Here is a 22,719-nt window from a genome sequence, read left to right as displayed (position 1 = left end):
CACTGTATGCTTAAGCTGCTCTGTACAAAAGCTCTGCAGACAGATACCTGGGAAGCCTTGGGAATCCAGCTTTGAAATGCTTACACAAAACCACTACCAAAAATAGTCACTTCAGACAAAACAGCAGTTTGTTCAGATTGATCTGAACGCAGTAACTAGCAAGTCCTGAGTATTACTACCCAGGAGACAGCCCTGGAGACCTCCTAGTTGTCTGAATACAGTCTGCCATTGCAGGACAGCTTCTGTACACGTTTCTGCAGCGACCTGACCCCAGACAGGATGTGCTCCTGAGAGTGCTACTGCTTTCCAGTACTCTCTCCTTTCTGTACTTGTCCTTAGCTGATGATCTCTTCAGGTGTCTACACTGATTTGTTCCTACTGCTTGTGTCAGGTAATACCTGAAGAGAGATGAAAGAATCACAACCTGTCCTGGATTTATCTTTGGAGGAAGCACTGTTTTTGGGATGCAAGGGATAGTGGTGTAAGACTTTCTCCTTTAGCACAAACTTGGGCAGCAACCCTGTCACCAGAAAAAACAGTCCTACAGAAAGGTTGCTTCAGTGCTTACACATGCAATGGTGTTTAAGTGAGCCATACATTTATGTGTGTGTATATATTTGTATAGGCAGAAGACAAAGCACACTGAGACCTTCCACTGGAGGCTAGCATGCTCCCTCTGATGCTTTGTGGTCAACATGGTTTTAAAAAAGAGAAGAAATGGAAAGGCCAATGAAAAAACGTGGTTAATTGGATGTGAAAGGTGCTGTCCTTGTTTGGACTGTCTGTTAATGGTATGACAAGCTCTGGTAAAGAGCTTAGCTGGTCAGATTAAAATTAAAAAATTGTGTCAGTCCATCTGCTAGCTCCAAGGAGTTCACTTGGATCACCTTTTCTTGTTTCTTCACTGAAGTGGAATACTGTCTTTGAAAAGAACATTCCGAGGATGTCTTGGTTGACTTGTTTTACCTAATGTTTTCTCCAAAGATAATGATATGTGACGTCAAGACGTTTTCAAGAAGGGCAATGCTCTTGTTTGGTTCAAGGCTACCTTAAAGGCAACAGCTCTTTTGCTAAAAGGGATTTTTTTTTTTTTTTTTTTTTTTTTTTTTTTTTTTTTTTTTTTTTGTACACAAATAAGTATGTTTGGCTTAATTTGGAAAATCTTTCTTTGCCTTCCGGGAATGATTAACGCCGATCTTCAGATAGTTGCAGGTAATGCAGAAATCTTACTCATGTACTTGTTTTCTAAGTTTACTTATGGCAGTGTGTAGAATTAGAAATACGTCTCTGCTTTAATTGTAACAAAGGGGGCTAATACAGAGAAATGTCTGGTCAAATCTGTGCCTTGATAGCAGTGTAAATATGGAATATTTAGAGTGATTTCCACGAAGTATAACAGCACATTTGTGGTTTTTTGAGTGTAGAATGTAGCTACAGGAGGCAATTTTTCCAACTTTGGGAGATGTTAAACATTGGTAATTTTTTTTTTTTTAAGTTTTGTATTAGATCTTAAAAAGTAAGGTTCTGTCTTCTGCTTATGGACACTGAATATGTGTCAGTTTGAGTAAAGATTGGGATTTTGCCTTAGTGACATTTTTGATGTTCTTTTCTCCCTCTGATGTACCATCTGGTGGTGATCTTCTGCACTAGAGCTGACTGTTAATATAACATCAAAATAATCACACTCTTCATCTTTCAGTCATAGAAGTCAAAGGTGCTACTGACTTTGAAGTTGCAGAATAAACTCATAATCTGTGGAATGAAAAATGCCATAGAGTTATTACTGTTCTTTCTCCAATAAATAATTTCTTGTGATTCTTCTTCAGGCATGTTTTCTGGGGAAAAAGTTAAAGAGGTTGAATTAAATAATTTCGGATCAGCTGACTGTGAAGGATAGAGAACTAGACTGTCAGACTAAATCCCAGTATACACATTCTATCCTCAGCTGTTTCCACAAGTTTCCTCTGGAATGATGTGGAACAACTAGTATAAGAGGAAATTAACCAAACCCCTAAAGCTGATGAGCTCTTTTATTACTTTTTTCCCTTTGCTCTAGTTGAGTAGGGACCTGTCTCACAGCAGTGAAAGGTGTACCTGTTAGCTGTCCATTCAAGCAGCTTTTCTTTTTGCGAGGGATATAAATGTGTCCTGTGAAAAGAAATGGAATAAGAGTAGTCCTTAATTAATGACTTATTTAATTTCTGGTCCTGAAAGCTTCTAAGTACATTTTTTTTTCACAAATATAGTCCCATTGACTTAGCCAAGCCAAATCACAGAAGGGAAGTTAACCAAAAAGCGTTAGAATTCAAAGTGTTAGAGCTTTAGGCTGTGGAACCATTTGATGGGATGCTGTAAAGAGCTTAAGGTTGTTTATAATAGGACAGTCGTACAGACAGGTTCTGTTAACAGAAAAACACAGTTTTGTCCTCCAGGGACCATAGAAATGGCATGAAGATATATATATATGATTTCATCATTATCTCATCTGAGAAATTTATTTGTGATTTTAATTTTACAGCAGAAGTTTATTCAGCTACAGGAGGAGGACAGGCTAAAGGTGTTTCACCAACCCCTCAGCTCAGTGGCTGGCAGTTGGCAAACCCTTCTCTGCCTCCTGAGTTGAAAAAGCCCAATGGCATCATGGAGGCTGAACAGTTCAACAGGCATTTGCTGTTACGAAGGAAGCGATCCATTCTGTTTCCCAGTGGAGTTAAGATCTGCCCTGATGAATCTATTGAGCAGGCTATTGCCAACCACCTGAAATATTTCAGGCTCAGAGGTAAGTGAATGTAAATCTCATGGATGCAAAGAACATGTAATTATGAAAAGAAATAGATTAAGCTTTTAAACACAGTAAATACCAGGCCATAGGAAATACATTATTACCCAAGAAATTTAATTTTCTGTGATAATCTTCCTTTAGAGAGCTGTTCTGAGCTAAAAACCCACCTTCTGGTTACACTCATAAGAACTCCGGGTCACTGGAACCTCAGTGTTTAATAAACTTATCCTTTCTCACAGAACAATTTGAATGCTGAGAAAAACAGGGTTTTATCAGGTTAGCAGGTTATGCAGGTTAGCTAAATGAATGTTTTTTATTTAGTATTCTTCAGGTGCTAGCAGAATTCACTGGGAAACCAGTCAGAAGAGTCAAATCTGAGACATCGGTGTCTCAAGCATGTGACTTTTGACTATGGCTGGTCACACAAAGCATAGTGTGTTCTGTCTAGAAAGCCAATCTCTGTGTATCAGGCTGTAGTGTAGTAGGCAAGAAGCCTCTCTTTTAAGATATGGAAGTTGGACAGAGCTTTCCCTGAAAAGTTGAAATGTTCTTTCACTTGATGAAATATTACAGCAATATGATGTACCTCAAACCATTCTGGCTGACAACACTGGAGTGGGGTGTCACATGCAGTACCTTCTGGTATTTGTGTCTTTGTATCGTAGCATTCAAAAAGTTTGTAGTATCTTAACATTTGTACATAACTGGCAAAATGGCAAAGAGGTGCTGTCACAGGAGAAGGAAGGATGTTCAGAGACTCATTTTTAGTGAGACTTGATTGCCTATAGAAGAAACTCTAACTGGTAACACAGTTTATTCACTTAGAGAAGTGAAAAACTATTAGAAGCAGGAGTTGCTTAGTGTCTGCATAAAAGTAAACATAAAGAATATACTTGGAGGACAAAGTGGAATTACATGAGATTAGACCCTCATTCAGATATGAATTGTGCCCAGCTGGCAAGGGATGTTGACATTGGTGATCATGCTGGCAGTTTGACAGGCTTTGCCATCTTCCTGTTTTATTTCCACCTAATACTACTCAACTACTCTTTGCTTTGCTCCCAATGAATCCATACATACTGTGTGCTTTAAACTGCAATCACCCCTCAGTTGTCTGTGATATTGGCACATAAGGACAATATCAAGTAAGCAAAAGTGTGAGCGATAATAAAGAAAAAAAATCCATAAATTATGTTGTGAAAGTGTATATAGGACTTAATGATTCTAGGCTGAACCAAAAATCCACCTATTCCGTCTGCTTCCTTACTGGGCTTAACAGCTTTCACAGTCCACAAGGATTTCTTGAGCACAAATGCTATGACAATCCTAAGCACTTTTAACTTAAAACTTTTGAAAAAGGTCTTTGCAAGTAGCAGGGGTGACTTTAAGTAGCAGCTGGTAGAGCAAGATCTGGTTCAAGCAACTTATCTTCATTTTGGTAGGAGCAAACACTTTGTAGGAGCAAACACTTTGGTAGGAGCAAACACTTTGCACCGTGTTTGGTGGTGTCTAGTTAATCACATCCTGAGTAAATGCACCTGAGGTACATGAGAGTTGATGTGCTATGGGATAGGTTTGTGTGGCAAGGTTTTGGTAGCAGGGGGCTACAGGGGTGACTTCTCTGAGAAGCTGCAGAAGCTTCCCCCATCTCCGATAGAGGCAATGTCAGCTGGCTCCAAGACAGACCTGCTGCTGGCCAAGGCTGATCCCATCAGCAACAGTAGCAACACCTCTGGAGTAACATATCTAAGAAAGGGAAAAAGCTGCTGCAGAACAGCAATTGCAGTTGAAGAGTGAGAATGTGTGAGAGAAATAGCTGTGATGAACTGATCACAGCCCCAATCCCTCATCCCCCTGTACCACTGCAGGTGAGGAGTTAGAGAAAACCAGAAGTGAATTCAAGCCTGGAAAGAAGGGGGAGGTGGGGGGAAGGTGTTTCAAGGTGTTTCAAGATTTGTTTTCATTTCTCATTGTCCTGCTCAGATTTGATTGGTAATAAATTAAACAAATATCCCCAAGTTGAGCCTGTCTTGCCCGTAACAGTAACTGATGAGTTGTCTCTCCCTGTCCTTTTCTTGACTCACAAGCCTTTTGTTATATTTTCTCTCCTCTGTCTGACTGTGGAGGGAAGTGGTAGCACAGGTTTGGTGGGCACCTGATGAGTCAACCCTTCATTCACAGTAAAACTGTTTCTTGCGTATTACTGAATTATATACAATGTTTCTACTAGCTAGCTGAATCAGCACAGTCCTCTGTCAACAAAATAGTCCTAGGAAAGAGTGTGGTCACTGTCACTCAGAGACCAGCTGCTGTCAGTGACTAGTAAAGTAACTGACCACAAAGGGAATAAATATGAATGTACACAGAATCTGCTGATTTTTTGAATCCCAGTGTGTATTTTTTAGAATCTTCTTTTTATTCTGTATCTGCTGAAGTAAGAAATTGCTTCAATCTCCCATACTTTCTCTGGAAAGGATGGTTTCAATACAATCTATTCTTTCCTTGGTTTTGTTTTACTCTCAGCAATAAACAGTGCCACTACCTTGGAAGGAAAGGTCGATTGCTATTTTGATGGAAGATCTTGTTAGAAAAGCAGAAAAGGTTTGCATGTGCTGATTATCCAGATTATGTTTGTTCTATCTGTGTCTACCTTAGAAGGAAACAGGTGGGAATATAATTATCTACCTGTAGCTCCTAGTTTTATTTACTTTTGCTAGCTGGCAAAAGCTTCTGTAAGTGTCAGAGACTGACAGATGAACACTTCTGTCATGGGCTTTAAGGAAGTGCTTATGTCGTGTTGCTGTAGGCTTAACAGCTTTTTTTTTTTCTCTGACTACAACATCTGGATTTCAGATAGTGAGTGGGCTGTGTATGGTAATACCTATTATGAATAGTGATGTTCTTTACTGCTCACAGGGAAATGGTAGTCTGAGCCCCAGTCAAGTAAAATTTATTACACAAAAAATAGCCATACCCACTCAGACCAAAAGTCTGTTGCGACCAGTCACCTTATGTAGACAATTCAGTGAATCTGTCCATTCTCTGTTGTGTAAATTGCTGGTAGATGGCTGAGGATTGTAATAGACTTAGAAGTTGAATTAGCAAGTTAAACAGAAACAATATAAAGATTACAAAATAGCATGGCTTGTACTGTTTCCCTGTCCCATGCCTGTTAATTGGGTAAAAGAGAGGCTGCTGGATTCTAACACCATGGTTCAGGGTGATACTATTTCTCTTTGCCACCTCTGAGATGTAATTACTCTGGTGGCTACCTTTCCTAAATTCTGTTAGCAACTTTGCCTGCTGTGACCTCTGTCTTAAACTATTCAGTGTATGCTTGTGAGCAAGTACATCTTTTCGCATGAGTAAATCAGATAGTCTCTCTGCCAGAACTGTGTTTGTCAGCCAGAACGTCAGATAAAGTTGAACATCTAAGGATAGCTTTTGAAGATACTGACCAAACAAGGAAATAGAGGACATTGTAGTGTGTCATAGCTGATGAGACACGCAGGCATTTTTGAACTTTGGAAAGAGTAAAAGCTGTTTCTCGGGAATTAAATGCTATGTAGGATTATAATCCCTAAATTTGGTAATCTTGGGCATGGCACTGTGCTTGCTTATCTTCCCATTTCTTGTGTTCCTTCAAATCTGTTTACTTAAGCATTAGGAATAACATTATCTTCTGCACATTGACAGAGTAAAGAGTAAAGTTTCCATTTGATACTGAAATCCTAAATGTTATAGCTTATTCAGATCTTGCTAATAATGATGAAAGCAAACAATGAAGTCATAAAAAGTACCTGGCTAAAAAAAGCATTCAATAAATAAAGAATCTGGCTGAGTGAGCCTTTTTTTTCCGTTTCCCCCTCATCCCTGGCACGTATTATGCATAGTTCATACCCTGCAATAAATTTCTGAAGTTTATTTGTAGAAGGACTAATTCTGTCTCCCTCTACATTTGAATTTTTAGATGTCAGCATATGCTTCTAAGAAGCTTGTCTTTTTCCATGAAAAACACTCCTTTGTTGTTACTGAAGTATTACTGGTGAAAATAGTTTGTGAACTAGAGATTAGTATGTTAGTGTTCAAAGAAAAAATCTTTCATGTGGATGAGCTAATTCACATTCAACTCCTTGTCAATTTAATATCCTGGTGTGTTTTATAAATTGTTTAAGGGTTGCTGTGTTATAGGCCATAAACAATAGCATTTCAGCAATAGATGAGTCATTTCTCTGCCTGTGTGTATTAGTTCATTTAACAAGTGCTAATGAAGTCTTTGCAGGGAAGACCTCTTAGGAGGTGTCTGTCACTTTAGTCTTAATCAAACCCCTCTGCAATTAAGCCATTCAGTTGTGCAGAAATTGTTAGAGAGGAGGAGTTATTGGTCTCATGTTGCCTCAAAATAGAATTTTCAGCCTGATTCAGTGCTCCTAGCCACCATACACGATTCAACTCTTAAGAAGCACTAATGAGATTTAACTTGGATTACACTCCAGCACTACCCACTTACACAAATGGCCAGAAAGCCACCCTACCCCCTACAGGGTGCTCAGTGCTGTCATGTGGTGCCCCTTCTGTTAACCTCAGAAATCCCTGAGCACAGACTGAGTGTAATAGGCTGATTGTCTCTGTTTGAGAGATAAATGCATTCCCAATGGTAAAGCTTGAACCACAAGAATGCTGTGTCCTACCCAGGTGCATGAGATGTGTAGCCATACTGGAGAATTTCAGAAAGAGTGAGAGAGATCATCTCATCACATCACAGATCTTAGCTAGAGGCTTTGAAAACAGCGATTAAGTCTTTAAGAAAGGAAGCTTGAAATAATTTTTTTTTCACTCCTTCCTGCGGATTTCTAACACTGAAAAGAGCTTGTGCCTGCCTATGTGGAATTTTTTGAACTGAAACACAACTATCTTAAGCTTTTCAGGATATTCTCTGTTGTCTGTGAGCATCACTTGAGTGTAAACACTGCATTTGAAGTAGACAAGCTCCCAAGAGCTGGGCTTTTCGCCTTTTGAATCAGATATGCTAGCAAACAAGTCATATGGTCTTACAACATGTCCAGCTTTCTGAAGCAGCCTTTGAAACCTGTTATGGCCTTTAAAGGTCGAGACATTGCCTACTTTAAGTCCTTGTGACTCTTGGCTCAAGTAGAAGTTTGCACAGGGGCATGGACCACACATTCCAGTCTTTCAATTTTCTCCTGTCTCCTCTCTCACCTTGAAGATGATTATCTGAATGATGAGCTTAGTGACTTTTAATTTCCAAGGTTTTTCAGGATGGAGTACATGGAAAATGTAGTACATGTATACAAAGTGTACTTTGAAGACAAACTGCACAACAAGCCATGTGATTTGCATTCCTGGTTTGAATTCCGGTTTATTGTGCCAGTCAGTTACATGTCTTCAGCATACCTGCTTCCTTTCCTGTAGTCAGCTGGAATAATCACATCCCTGTAGCAGGAAGTCTCTCTTTATATCATAAGCCTTCATTTCTTTAACATTTGAATTACTCAGAGGAAAATTGCAAGGGTTATTGCAGCCATGGGATGACAGAAGAAATTTCCTAGAAGAGCTTACCTTCCCATCTATGAGTAGCTTCAAGACCCTTAGCTCACTGCCTTAAAAGATTGATCTTGATTTTATGATTCTTTTTATCAGTTTTGTTTGCTGGGGATTAAAGGCCTCATTGCAAATCCTGTCTCCTCCGGGACCAGTGCTCCTAATGCTGTCCCGCATATCTGCGCCAGTGGCCAGCCCTGTAATGGGCTAGTGAAAGTGTGGCATGAGATCTAGCCACGAAGACTGGCTCTTCACACGTGCCCTGAGGGCTGATCTGCTGTTCAGGTGGCATGTGGCAATGCTGCTGGGTCTGCTTAGCCTTTCCTTCCTGATGCTGGCAGGACTGGCTGCTTGACTGGTTGTTTTTAAGAACTTCATAGCTAGTCTTAGGAACATAAATCCTGGCAAGATCATAATGCAAAGCCTATTCAGCAGCTTCAGTCACAACTCTGAACTGTTGGGCTCCTGGCAAGTTATTATAAGCTCTAACGTGGCAATTTTTCTTCCATTCCCTATCTACTTTAAATGTTTTATATTTAAAAGTCAGTTACATTTCTAATTAAAAAGTTTAAGGGGTAAACTGTTTGGTTCCCCCGACTGTCATTTTCTTTCATTTTCTCTTTTGGTTTCAAGGAGTTTTTATTTTATTTTAAATCTTAGTCAAAAACTGCTTCACATATTGTCAGCATATGTAGACAGTGTATGTGACACAGATACTGGCAAGTTTCTGGAAGGTCAGAAAGAAAAGATAGTGAGTTATTTTTATACAGTAAGCTATAGTTATTTACTGAAGCTTCCAGTAAAGTCCTTTTTAACTTTATGGTTTTGTGCTCCAACTTTTGTCTACAGAGTCTCAGAATGCTTAAAATCTAGTTAATGAAAAACATATTTTTCTTATATGGGAGTTCTCAAAAATTTGTTGATAAGAAACCTTGAAAAACCTCCCTAGTAAAGAAAAACCAAAAACCTATCACAGGGGTGGACTCCACCTTCAAGTTAAAAGCTGGTTAATCACATTTATTAGGTGACTTGAATGCACTGTGAGCATAGTGTCTCTTCAGTTCCCTGTGTGGCCACGTCAATGAAGCTGGCTCCTGGCTTCAAAGAACTAGCTCCTTTTTTGACATATCTGAAGCAGTGATGGGAGATAGAGTTGTGCTTGTTTCCCTTACATATATGTGGTTTGAACCACACCAAATAAACTGTGCTGCTCTCTTTCTGCGCTTGCAATCGCAACTCTCATCTGACTACAAAATGATGAAAACATTTATGAGAAAGACTGAAACAAAATTGTTCTTTTTCTTAGCCGGGCTTTGAATTTGTTCTTGAACACCATATAGATAAGCCTATCTGGGGATGGTTTTTGTGTTGAGCCCTTACAACCTGGATTTGTTATCCTGTAAAGCAATCCCCCGCTTTACAAACTGACCAGTTGGAATAAATAGGACAATGACAAGATGGACTGTGTGTCAACAAGGTTGCAGGGTGAGTGTGTTGGCAAGCAGCTCACCATGGCTGAGGATGTGGTTTCAAGTATGAAATGGCAGTTGTGGTAGATGTTTGCCTGCTTTTAATCCCTCCCTGTGTGTCAGAACTAACACATTCTCATACTGCACAGGAGGAAGAAATGTGCCCACCTTTTCCTTCTGAATACAGAAGGAATTTGCACCATGTTGTCCAGCTTGTTACTGCTCACCTCACTGGAAACAACTAGGTAGGACAGGCTAGAGAGAACAAAATGTGACTCCTTATCCACGTCCCACTTCCTTCTTCCACAGAATACATGACTGTGTTCTGACAACTTAGGTCTAATTAATGGGCTTGGAGCCCACAGATGGCACAAAGCCTTTGGGACTGGAATTCAGTGGGGTGTCTAATTCCAAATGAAAGGACGCACAACAAATCCTTAATCTATTGGGAGCCAATTGGAACAACTGTTCATATGGGAGCAGCTTGTATTCAGGCAAGACACTGTCTCATCACATTTATTTTAAACTTATTTAAGAGCATTAAGGAAAACTATCTTCAATTACTTGCAACTGGAAAGCCAGTCCTTTGCCTGTTGCCCTTTGAAAACTGTAGGATTAGACAGTGTCACTGCAATGTGCAAGCTCTTTTGTCATAGCTTCAGTTCTTACTGACAGTCTGCTGAGGACTTATCCCAGCCCAAGGGAGTAATCTCATTCCAGGATTGTTGCTTTATAATGTTGCACCTGGAGTGAAAGATCCATTAGTCAAAGTGTAGGATACAAGTACCACCAAAAGAAATGAGAGCCTTAGTGTAGGCTTCTGGATTTGATACTAGACTTCAGTCTTTTCCCAGATGCCTAGCTCTTACAAGTGGGATGGTAGAGAGAATACTGCAGATGTTGTTCTGCCTCAGGAAGCTTATTAGTACTCTAGCAGGATCCAGAAATCCCAGAGCAGGATTATGGCTTCATTGCCTGAGGTCTGTGCAGAGGTCATACGGAAATGTGGTCCCTGCCTAAAGAATTTTGCAAGAGTAACTTGAGGGGACGATATGAGATGGTACGTGGATGCCTGTCAATTTGTTTCTGATTAATGAAGATGCATAAGTGAAACTGATTGGAAACATATCCAGTACTTTCCAAATTACTGGTTTTTACAACTGCCTGTAGAGGTTCTGGAATAGTATTATCCTACTGACAGTTAATAATGCAGAACTGGGGACTGTGTTCTTCTCTGGTCATACATATCAAAGGAGCTACAAGGCTGATCTCCACACAGGAAAGCTGTCAGGAGTGTGGCATAGAAATGAGACATATCTGTGTATCTGCAGAGTTCCACAATGGAGAAATGGTCTCAACTGCTCTGATAAACTAAAATTCAGGGTTGAAAAAAAGAAAAGAACTTCTTCTCCATGGTACCATCCAGTGTGCCAGAATCAGCTAAGCTTTAAGGGTGTTACTGCATGGGAAACAGTTCCTTAAGGTCATTATTTGCAAAGCCTTTGCATTTAAGAAAAATGTCTATCTTTTAGTTGAATGAAAATATGTTTCCATATGTAATCTATGTGTTAAGTTTTACACATGCACATAAAAACAATTTTGGAATCCAGAATACAAAGTATCAAGAATAAATAACAGTAAGGTGCTGGTTTTGGCAGCCTAGAGTTAATTTTTAAACTGATTGAAGAAAATGACTTTCTGACAATAGATTCATGGTCAGTCTCCTGTAGGGTTTTGCTTACGATGTCAGGACTCTCCCGGAACACAAAGCGTTCCTCTGCTGGACTGCCTCTATATAAACAGTGGGATCAGATTAAGGCCAAAAAGCAGGTTTGTCTGCCACTACTCCAACCTGGCATTTGTTGTGAGTGATTTTTAGAGGTCACCTTTTAATGTTATTCTCCTCTAGGACACAGGGAAAATCCTATAAATCTTCCTCTCTTCCAGTTATCCTGGATCACAGAGAGGTTCTTGCTTAAGGGTGGTGTGACCAACTGCTCTGATTGGCAAAGAGCACATGCGAGATAGAGATCGGGAGGTTAAAGCAGCCAGGGTAGTACAAGATAATTTAACCCCTAATTCTCAGTCTGACTGTTCAGAGCTGTCCAGTTCTTTCTCAGTGGATATATGCAGTAGGGTTAGAGCTTGCCTTATTTCTTAGCATATTATTGTCTTTTCATCATCCTGCCTTGTTTTTCAAGTTATTAATGCAACTATAATTCCTAAAACACATTTTAAATTCTGTGTAAAGATGAGTCCAAAGGAATTGTTTCTACTTGAGCCTCTAAAATTTTGAACAGTACCACTATCATTCTTACAAATTAAGTTCCAGCTCTACTTTCTGTGAGGACATTTGCCATACTATTTTGATTTTCAAAGTTTTCTAATTTGACCCATTGATCAAAGAGCAGTTTCACTCAGTAAAAATACTATTGTTCTTGATGGTTGTTATGAAACTACGGAAGCACTCCTATTATACTAACACCAGACCTTTCTTGTGCCTTCAGTGTGTCAGGAAACAGTCTGGGAGGTCTTCAAGACATTCTGGGACAGACTGCCAGAGCGTGAAGAATATAATGCCTGGATGAGCCTGTGTGAGGAAGGAATAATGAGTATCTTTGAAATGGGCACAAACTTCAGTCAGTCTGAGGAGCACCGGAGTCTGATTGTGAAGGTGGGTACAGCACCTGCTTGGTGTTTTCTCGTGGGTGAGAACATGATGTCCCACTGCAATGTGGAACTTGGCATATCACAGGCAGTAATGTGGAGAGCCCTTAAAATGAACAGGCATGAGTATTCTGGCTCTTGGATCCATAGCTCTGAAATCAGTTCCAAAGTTATGGCTGATCTAATGGAGAGGGAAGCAACAGTGATGAAGAGAATGTTCCTGACAAGTAGATGGTGTCTGACACCTTGTCTGAAAAGGCAGCATGACATGAGTCAGGTTGTGGCACATTTCCCCCCGTGGCATGTAGCTGCCTTCCTGCTCTGAGCTGCACACTGAGATGCCTTCAGTCCAACTGGCACTTGGAAGCAGGAAGCTGTGAGCTGTATTTCTGATGCTACCAAGACATATGGCAAAATTGCCTGTTTGATGTTCTATAGGTTTGTGTTGTCTGCACACTGCTGCCTGACTGAAATGAGAGTACCTAAAAACATGAAAAGCTTTGGTGTCCTATGAAGGCAATTGATAACATTGTCACCATGGGGAGTTGTGGAGGTTAAAATCAGAGTACGAGTGTAAGACAAGGTAATAAAAAAATGCTGAATATCTTGGTATATTGTCTGTTATTTCAGTTTGAGCAAGCTTATTTTACCTTAAAGATAACAAAGGGGGCATTAAGCCAAACTAAAGAACCCTATCTCAAATGAAATACCAAGATGTATTTTCAGGAGTTTGTGAATTTTAAAATTAAGTACTTAACTTTGTATTCATCTAAGATACAGCAGATAGCTTAATTTCTCTGGATAAAAGGCTGTCTTAAAATGTATGGTGGCTTGTGGACTTCCTTAAGATTAGAGTGTCTTCCACTCTTGAAAGCTAATGGATGAGTAGTTTTATGAAACTTATGATAAGCCTTAAATGTGTGATCCTATAGGATCAGTGATTTTCAACCAGTGTGGACGCACTGACTTTTTTCCCTTCTGTTCTTTTATGGACCTGTATGCTAGGAATGTGCACTAAAGAATATGAATATGAAACTGTTGTGGATAATGAAAAGAAGGTGTTTTGTTTGTTTGTTTTTTTCTCCTGAGCCTGCATGTTAGTCTTCACAGGTGATGCCAGCCAGTTTGCTTCTGTGATGTGTGATGATGCTGTTATCCTTAGAAGACTTTGCAAAAAGATTGAGAGAAATAAAATTCATTTGATTTGATTTTTTTTATGTGTAGAGTGCATGTATCATTGTTTTATGTGAGATTTTGGCAGTGAGATGATCTATAGTGGCAGCATATTAAAAGAAATCAAAATGACTCTTGCAAAGAGGATGATGCATCTAACTTTCCACTGCTGCTCTACCTTTTTGGGTATGGCTCTGCAGCATTACAGTGGAGTCAGATAAAGTGTTCTGTGTTTGATCTGGTTTATGTGTAATTTAGGTTTCCTTTTTCCTGTAGATGGATATGTTCCTTTCAGCATTGCAATATTCTGGAAAAAGACTGTTCATCCTTCTATTTGCTTTAAGCACAGTTGGCAAAAGGTGACAATTGTTGGGCTGATTTGATGGCAGACTAGTCAGTGATAAGACGGACTGAATGCTGTCACCACTGTGCTCCACATAAAATGTCACAAATCTGTCAGGTGATTTTTTTTTGTTGAAATAAAAACCTGAACTCAATTTAACTTTGAACCAAAGACTGAAGGCAATAGCACTTGCTCACATCCTCCAATCAGCCACCTTCAAAAGATCCAATGATGTATTTTTGAATACATAGGTCAGAGTGTGAGTTTAATTGTTAGCTCTAGTACTGACTCACCATTCTCATCTGTGCTCATGCACAAAATTTTTGTCAGTGTGAAACCTTTTAAAGTTCAAACAGATCCAGTGAATACATCTCTGCTTTTAAGAACATCCTTCTTCCTACCCTCTTGTTCTTTCCACTCTCACCAGCTAAGTTGACCAAGTTGTGTGGTCAAGCCTTTCCACTGTTTGTGAGGTTTTGTTTCCCTATTATTGCAGCATGTTGCTTCATTTGTTCATGGTCAGCTGTTGCCATTTGTTTTTCCATTCCTTAGACTTGATCTCTAAAGTGCTGAGCACTTCTCATCCAAGGGCTGCCATCATGTCACAGTGCACAGTACTCTGTAGTGTGCAAGTGTGATACATGTGAATAGTCCCCACTCTGCTTAAAAGGAAGATTCGCTTCTGCCTGGCACTGTAGAAAAGCAGCATACATAGTTAGCAGTAGTTTTTTTGTTTGGCCATTACATGCCTCATTAAATACCACTTCTCTCTAATCTTCCTCTGCTCTCTAATGTCTGTAAATCAGCTGTGGTTAATTCCAAGAGTTTAGTTCAGAGCATGCAGCTGATAAAAGTAATTCTGCTTTTCTTTTGGCTGTTAGTGCCATACCATTGCTCTACTGCCTCTTTTATATTGGGCATGTTGGCAGTTTCTGTCAGTCTTGTTTCAGAGTGTCTTTTTGCATTACTTTCTGGTAGATAGCAACATGAAACTTAATTTTTAGATGTCCTGCATGCTGTGAATTTTCCATTTCTCTCTCTCAAAAGAAGTTCAGCATATCTAAAAATTAGGAGAAATAAATCTGTGGAGTTTCCAAGCTGAATCTTCGTCCAAATCCATAGCAAAACGCAGCTTAAAGCATGATACTGGAGTGCTTCCAGGGTAAAGTTCTGTCTGCCTCCCGCATTTCCAATGTGGGCATGTATTAGGGCAAATCCATCCTTTATGGCAGATTACGTTACAATTTCTACTTCTTCAGACTCCAATCAAATTTCAGAAAATAAAGTTTTACTGAGTTGCTGTTCCTTAGGGATCTGATGACAATCTACAATAAGACATTGAGAAAAGGTGTCATGAGAAATGAAGAATTAAGGGAGCTCCCATAACTTAATCTGTTGAGCAAATACTCAGCTATACCTGCTAAGGGCTCATATACAGCCCCAGGTGTATAACAAAGCATATCTGACAGTGTTGAGCATATGAAATGGAACAACATGGATTAGGTTATGAATTCTTTTCAAAGGAAGCAGGTCTGTGTGATTTTTGGTTTCTGGTGAGAGAGAGATATTTGTGCTGTGTGCACTTTTTAGTGGGTCTGAGAGCCACGAGTTAAGCTCAGAGTTAGCCCTGGAAAGGAGTTGTAGCACAGCTTTGAGAACCAAAATGCAGTTTGCCCAGGAATCCCCAAAACTGTGATGAGAGGTGCTAACCTACCAAAAAGCAGCTTGAAAAGCTCCTGGGACAAGATACCATCCCCACGATGGTGTTGACTCATCAGTACTTTTATTTAGTATTGACTTTCCAGCCCATCAGCAACTCCATCTGTTTCAGAGTATTTGCAGCACAGACTAACTGCTCAGTGACAGATTAGGGTAAAAAGGGCAGAAGACTTAGGATGCCTGAATGGGCAGCATAACAAAACACCTCCTTAGCATGCTGAAATGGGCACTTAGCAGTGTAAAATAAGTGATTTTGCCTGAGTTCTGAGACCTGTGTTCAAAGATGGGATGCAGCATCCCATCATTGTGAGTAATTTGTAACCACTTACTCCCAGTGCTGTAGTTTGAATACCTCACAGAAGTAGATGATTTTGTCTTCCCAAGATTCCTGCAGCAGAAACACTCCTTCTGCAGTCTCTCCTCTTCCTGCTCTGTGAACTAACCATTGTCCTTTTTGGTTTAATCACAGAATATTCTGAGTTGGTAGGAACCCACAAGGATCAAATCCAACTCCTAAATGAATGGCCCATACAAGGTCAAACCCACAATCCTGGTGTTATTAGTACCATGCTCTAACCAAATGAGCCAATCTCAGAGTCAATCAAATGTCCCAACCACAGTTTCCAGTCCTTTACATTTTTTATTTTGCATAGAACACCTCCAGATTCTTCTAGACCTGGAAAAAAGCAGACCCTGTCTGCTCTTTCACACTCCCCATTCCCCCTTATGGATGCAAAAAAGAAAATCCCTTGCCCTCCTTTGAGCCATAATGTCAGATTTCCTTCACCTTTGCTCTTGTCCCTACACTTACTGTTCTCCTATTGACTTAGACTCTTTTAATTGCAAGGTTTATCCTTCTCTAACTTAAAAGAAAACCCCACACCCTTTGCCACAAATATGCAAATAGAATAATTACCTTTAGTTGCTTCTTCAAATCTTGCCTCATCTCTCTTCCATCTCTTAGGCAATTTCTCTGGTCATTCTGCTCCAATTCCAGCCTAAATCTTCCTTTTTTGATCTCTCCTTTGCACCTGACAGAGCACAAAAACTGTCAGCCATGAAGCCTGTGTTCATCTCTTTCCAGGCAAAGCTCAGAACCGATGCTTCATCCTCATCAACCCTGTCCAATCAAATCCTTTACTTTGCAAGTCTCTAGTTTTTCCTCATTTTCTGTGTTTTGCTCTTTGTTTCTAGATAGCACTACCTAACACACTGAAGAATCACTTCTGTGTTGAAAGTTCACCTCTGCTGTGAAGTTGTATGTTCCACTAAGCTGTCCATGTTATCTCTCTTATTGTAGGCCGTATTTTTACCTTACCTGTCAGGGATGTGCCTCAGAGCACTGCTCCCCATCCTTTCTTTCCCTACAGTTTCAGTTGTGGACATTGTGATCCATTTCCTTGAATTATCCCCAGTGCTGTGGCCTTGTCTTCATGAGAGCGTGGTTCTGCCATGCACCATGGTGGGACAGGCAGAGAGAGAGTCATTTTTTGGTATGACTTTCCTGTTGTAAATGAAGTGTATATGTGGTGTTAAATCAAATATGCTTGGTACAATACTACACAGATAGGATTAAACTAATATGAGATTATTTCAGATCTCCTTGATATTTCCTCTACCTTTTTCTCCTTCCTGGGATTACCTCCAAGATTTTTTGTCTTCTATGCATAACAACTGTCTCTTAGGATCAGGCAAGAGTATCCTATATAATTGCTTTTCTGCAAGTTCGTAAATTGACAAAAGCTCATCCAGTTGGTACTATATGTGATTTGTGGTATTGTAGTAGCTTGTATTCAATGTTCTGGACTTGTATTAATTTGTGAAAATTTTGCATTATATAAAACTAACTGTTCAGAAAGGGGAATGTTAGTGCAAATGACACAAAACTCAGCTCCCAGCTTTAGAAGAATTGGTGTAATAATGATGTTGGGAAGAGAACTAATTTTGTACAAAGCATCTGCCAGAGGTAGCTTCACTTAGTAAAAGCTCCCCTTGAGTTTTGGTGTGGCTGATGCTGTTGTGTAGAGCTATTTATAGATCATTTCCAGTATTCAAAGGGTAAAGACATTAAGTAATCTTTGCAGGTCCATGTGCAGGAGGTGTGTTTCTAACTCTAGCTCCTTAATGACGGAACTGAGTCAGAGAGTTGAGGTGTTTTGGCAAAGGCTATTCTGTAATAAATGAGAAACAAAGCCAATATTAGAACTCTAGAGCCTGTGTCTTCTAATTAGGGGAAAAAGGTGCCTGTTCACAATGAAGTTGGAAGTATGTCAGTGCTTGCCCACACCCCAGGCTGGAATGCAAATTAGACCTTTAATAGAGGAAGACAGTCACACTACAAACTATTGCAGACCGTGCTAGTTTAGCCATAGGGAATGCTTCGTTTTCACATCCTAGGTTGAAAAACCCCTACATTTAACAATATAAAAAACTAGGCTTATATTTCAGTCTGTAGGACTGATCCAAAATGTGTGAATCTGTTTTTCAGTCCTCTGTAGACTGTAAGAAGCTGAAGACTGGGTATTCAGATCATACTTTCCTTTTGAATTTGCTGTAAATGCTAAGATTTTACCCCTGGCATAAAGCTGCAAGGTGGTAGTTGTCTGTGTGCAAGCTTTATATTGGCTTATGAGTTGTGATGGGTGATGGTCATACTTTTATCAACTCATTTGCAATTCAAAGTTTATGCATTTTTTTTTAAAAGCTTTACAGCATTATATAGCAAACAAATATGAAGTGACAGTTTTTACCATTATTTTGCAAAGCTGCTGTTGAATCCAGTGGGATACTTCATCTGAGAAAGCATGGTGAAAATTCCAGTCATTTAAACAGTCATTTAAAGCATGTAATCCTTTAAAGGTATTTTATTTCATGAAATATGTGATTTGCAGTGAAGAGAGAATATTCTGTCCTGAACTAGGTGAATTAAGGAAAGTCCAGCTACCCTATGCAGAGGCTATTGTTCACAGGCAATCATGGAGTCTTAGTTTACTGTGCTAGTTTACTGCAAAATTGGATGAGAACTTAGTAATTTGATGCCCTTTTAAAAGCATAAATGTGGAGATGGTGTGTAACGTTTGTTTTTCTAGGCCTTGGCTGTTAAAATAATAGTTTGACATTTCAGATTTGGTTCTTAGAAGTTCATCTTATAATTTATGGAATAGATAACTTGGAAATAACAAGATATGTTGGTTAAGTCCAGGGACCCAGGCTCAGGAAATCTGGGAGCCCCCAGGCTACCCTGCAACAGACTTTTCATCCAGGCACCCCTCACTGGGGCATCTTGCTCTAAGAGGTGTTTAGGATTACACTGACCTCTGCTGTCAGTGACCTTTGAGGACTCGTGAGTAAAGCTGCTGGATACAGACTAGCAGGTGGTATTGAAAAGATATGTGAGGCCTGTAATAACCAGAATTGTTTTTAATAGCACCTACAAACCATCTTGACTGCCTGAGCATGGAATAAAGTCTCCTTTTCTAACAAACAAACACTATTTACTGTATGAGCTACTACTTATAGGGGGCCCCTGGTGGTCTAGTGGTTAGGGTGCAGGACTCTCACCACTGTGACCCGGGTTTGATTCCCAGCCCCCCGGGCAGATGGAGCTCGTCAGCCTTGTAAGGCAATCCATCTAAGAGAAGGTCACTCTAAACAAACCTAGAAGACGGGCCGGCACTACTTATAGATAACTTTTCAAAATCTTGTAGAGAGGGAATAAGTCTCTCTGTTCCTTGTAGATCCCAGTGCACTAAGGCTGAGTACAAGCACTGTATAGAGCAGTGGTAGTGACCCCTTAAAAAACCATCCAAAGTCCAGTATAGCTTTAGTGGCCCCAAGTTAGAGTTTTCACTGTAGACTACCTAGTTTCTGTGTTTGTCACTTAAAACTAGTCTCACTGGGTCTTACTTTTTCATACTAAAGTATCTCCAGATGCTTCATTTAATGGACCTGTATAATAAATGTTGGTCAAAGAACATGCTAAAAAGCAAACTGACTGAACTTTGTATTTTGGCAAGCCGTCCTCAGGCTGATATCCAAGCTGCCTGCCATTCTAGCTGTGATCACTTTTAATGTCCACGGATGTCCTGGAAAGAAGAGAAGGGTAGTCATTGACATGGCTCCAAATCAATAATGACTGAATTTTGACACTTCCCTAGAAAAACAGGTGAAGAGATAATGAGCAGGTTAACCTGCTCAAGAAGTATCTTTTGCCTTTTCACCCCTCCTTCACAAGAAGAATGATGAGGTTACCTTGGAGTGATAATCCTTAGGTCACTGAATACATATGAGTGTTTTGCAGAGAAGTTTTCAAAGTGGAAATAGTATGTGTTGAGTTTATTGTATTTTAATTTCAAAGGAGATACTTTGTGTTGTTTTTACTAAAAAATATATCTGCATTGATCATATAAAGAAAACCAGCCCAATAAACACTCTGCCAAACAATCCCTTCCCACCACTAAAACAGAGAAGCAGAATTTTTTTAGCTGGACAATAATTTTCTTTAAGTATTTTGTATTCTGTTCACATTGGTACAGCAGCAGGATACAGCATTATTTCTCAACAGCTATCATGCTGCAAACTGCTGAGGACCTACTCCTCTTCTTGTGGCATTCCTCCCAGAATCTCCTGTGACTCTTATGTAGAAGAAATGGCACTAATGCCACAAGAATTTTGATGGAAAAAATATGAATTGCATAGCTCTGCTTAGTCCTTATACACCAGTACAGGAAAAAATGTCATCCCTATCACTTGTATAACCATAAACAAAGTCATCAGATTAATCCTAGTATGTTACTTTAAGATGTAACTGTACTTTCAAAAGATGGTTTTGTATCTATAGACAAGTAGCAGAAGTAATATTGTATTTCTGAAGACTACTTGCTTAAAAGGATCTTGTTGCTGGCCTCCTCTGGGTTGAGAGAATGTTGTACCTGTAGGACAATGCAGGACAATGTAGAAATGCAGAGCATCTCTGACAAACCTTGTACTCTTTATAGTTTCTGATGTTGAGTTTCAGTTGTATTTTGGAAATGCAGGACGTATTTTCTTTTCAGTGGGGACTTTGTTAATAAATTTTGAACTTAACAAATGAAAACACAGAGAATAGAATTATTTTGGCACAGAGAAGGAAATAAACTGCATTTCAATTCCTTTCACTTTATGTTACTCAAATATACTTAGGACTTGTTTGTTTGTTTGTTTTCCAGAAACTGTCCTATATAAAGGAAGCAATGGGCAGGTGAGTGTCTGTGTTCTTCTTGCATTTTATTCTCTCTGGAGATAACAACTGGTGTTGTGACATTTTGTAACCTTTTCTCTTTTCATTGTCAGCTCCTGCACTGATTGGGCATGTGGGTAAGTAATTTTCCCTTTATAAAGGCTCCTAATAGGTCGTTTCTCTGGTTTTTGCTGCTGCTGGAGTTGATTTGTGCACTGAAGATGAACAAAATTCACCTTTGTGCAAAAGGACATATAGAAAAGTACAGCAGAGAAATCTGATAGTTCTTGCATGTGAACCTCTGTCCTGGTGTGCTTGGCATGCTCAAAATATCTCAGCCAATCTGGGGCTTGTACTTCTGCTTAAGTATGTCATCACCTTGTTGACCATCAGGCTGTCAGGTGCAGATGCAGGCTATTTACCTGAAGAGGTTTAGTGGGGGAGATCTATTTCGGGAAAAAGATGTGTCCACAGTTACTTATGTTAGTGTCCTGGTTATCCTGCAAACCTTTCCCAAAGGCTTTCAGGTAGTTCTAGTCATTGTTACAGAAAAAAAAAAAAGTTTTGAAATCCTCTTTTAAAAACAGCTTCTGAGAGATGTGTTCTGAAAACAGTTACAAGGGAATTGGCTGCTTGGAGTCCTCACGCTTTTAACAAGGCAATAAACCTGAAAACTGGTCTGATTTGTGGCTTCTTTGTACCAAAGTGAACCTGAACTTGACATGTTATTTTCATGTCTTTTTGAACTGAACAGAAAACCAGTTCAAGTTATTATTGCTTCTTTCCTACTCAGAACATAATCTAAGCTGTTATTTTCAGGGCAATTCAAACCCAAACAACCTGGTGCTGAACGCATCTGAAAAACTGGCATGTTCAATTCCTTGCTTTACAGGCTACATAAAGCTATGATAAGTATGAGTAATTAATTTACTGGGAAGAGTAATAACTTAACAGAATTCTAAAAAAACCCTCAACTTCCCCATCAGGTATCCTCATAATGATTTCATAACAACACTATATATTAAAATTAATAACATGAGACGATAAGGGCAAATATGATTCCTAAAAGATTGGTTTCTCTCTGTCCTGTGGAGCTGAATGCTCCTTTGACAAGAGCACTCCCCAAAGCCTCCAGGTCAGCTGGGTAGCATACATGTCTTCTGAAGAAGTTTGAGTTTGAAAGCCTACTGCATCCATCTGTATGATCACTCACGAAATCAAGTAAATGTAGAGACATGCAAGAAGAATTGGAGTCACTGCCTGCACTGGGCTAAATCACAGAACAGTGCAAAAAGCCCAGAATTTTCAAGGTGGATCAGAGTGATTGATGTACAAAAGCCATCTTACCAAGTGTTTTGTGGCAGGCATTAAAGGGGCTCCAGTAGAAAATTGGCAAACTTTTCCAGCTCAATTCACTGTGGGGCTATATTGCATCTTTCTCAGAAATACACTGCTTTTATCCCAGTATATGTTGCTTCAGACTGTTTATAGCTTTAGGATGGGATCTTTATAATCACCATCAGTTTAAACTTTGGGTTTAATATATCTTTTCCTCTAGTAGATGTTGTTTGTCTTGTGCTTGGAAAACTGTAGTGGTTTGTAGCATAAAGAGCATGATACAGGACTGAAGCAGTGAGAGAAACAGGTAGATTTGCTCTGGGTGATGGAACATCAGAAAGAAACTAATATAAATTATTTTGGCAATATTAAAGAATCCAAACTTATTCTCAGAACATTCTGGACATCTTAGATCATTTGTGGTTTACGATGTGAAGTTTGTAAGCCA

The 22,719-nt window shown here is 39.5% G+C and overlaps 1 protein-coding gene across 10 annotated transcripts in view; it reads left to right on the top strand.

Annotated features, from left to right (window-relative positions):
• Positions 1-22,719, top strand: part of IMPG2 (interphotoreceptor matrix proteoglycan 2) — a 61,472-nt gene that overhangs the window by 4,952 nt on the left and 33,801 nt on the right. For 4 of the 10 annotated variants that reach the window (XR_001877399.1, XR_001877400.1, XM_017830855.1 and 1 more), the window contains exons 1-5: positions 1,096-1,212; positions 2,519-2,779; positions 12,321-12,487; positions 20,923-20,954; positions 21,047-21,070. Coding sequence is in view for 8 of the 10 variants with exons in the window: in XM_017830855.1 (XP_017686344.1) it covers positions 1,140-1,212; positions 2,519-2,779; positions 12,321-12,487; positions 20,923-20,954; positions 21,047-21,070 (557 nt within the window). In the remaining 2 variants the exon portion in view is untranslated. Of the gene's footprint in view, positions 1-1,095; positions 1,213-2,518; positions 2,780-12,320; positions 12,488-12,993; positions 13,064-18,485; positions 18,575-20,922; positions 20,955-21,046; positions 21,071-22,719 lie in introns of those variants that run through there. The other 6 variants (XM_017830854.1, XM_017830853.1, XM_017830852.1 and 3 more) reach the window with 6 other exon arrangements.

The sequence above is a fragment of the Lepidothrix coronata genome, unplaced genomic scaffold (genome assembly GCF_001604755.1).
Source record: "Lepidothrix coronata isolate B3197 unplaced genomic scaffold, Lepidothrix_coronata-1.0 Scaffold184, whole genome shotgun sequence".
Taxonomy (NCBI): Eukaryota; Metazoa; Chordata; class Aves; order Passeriformes; family Pipridae; genus Lepidothrix; species Lepidothrix coronata.
Note: the sequence above shows the minus strand (reverse complement) of the source record. Positions and strands in the feature narration are given on the sequence as shown.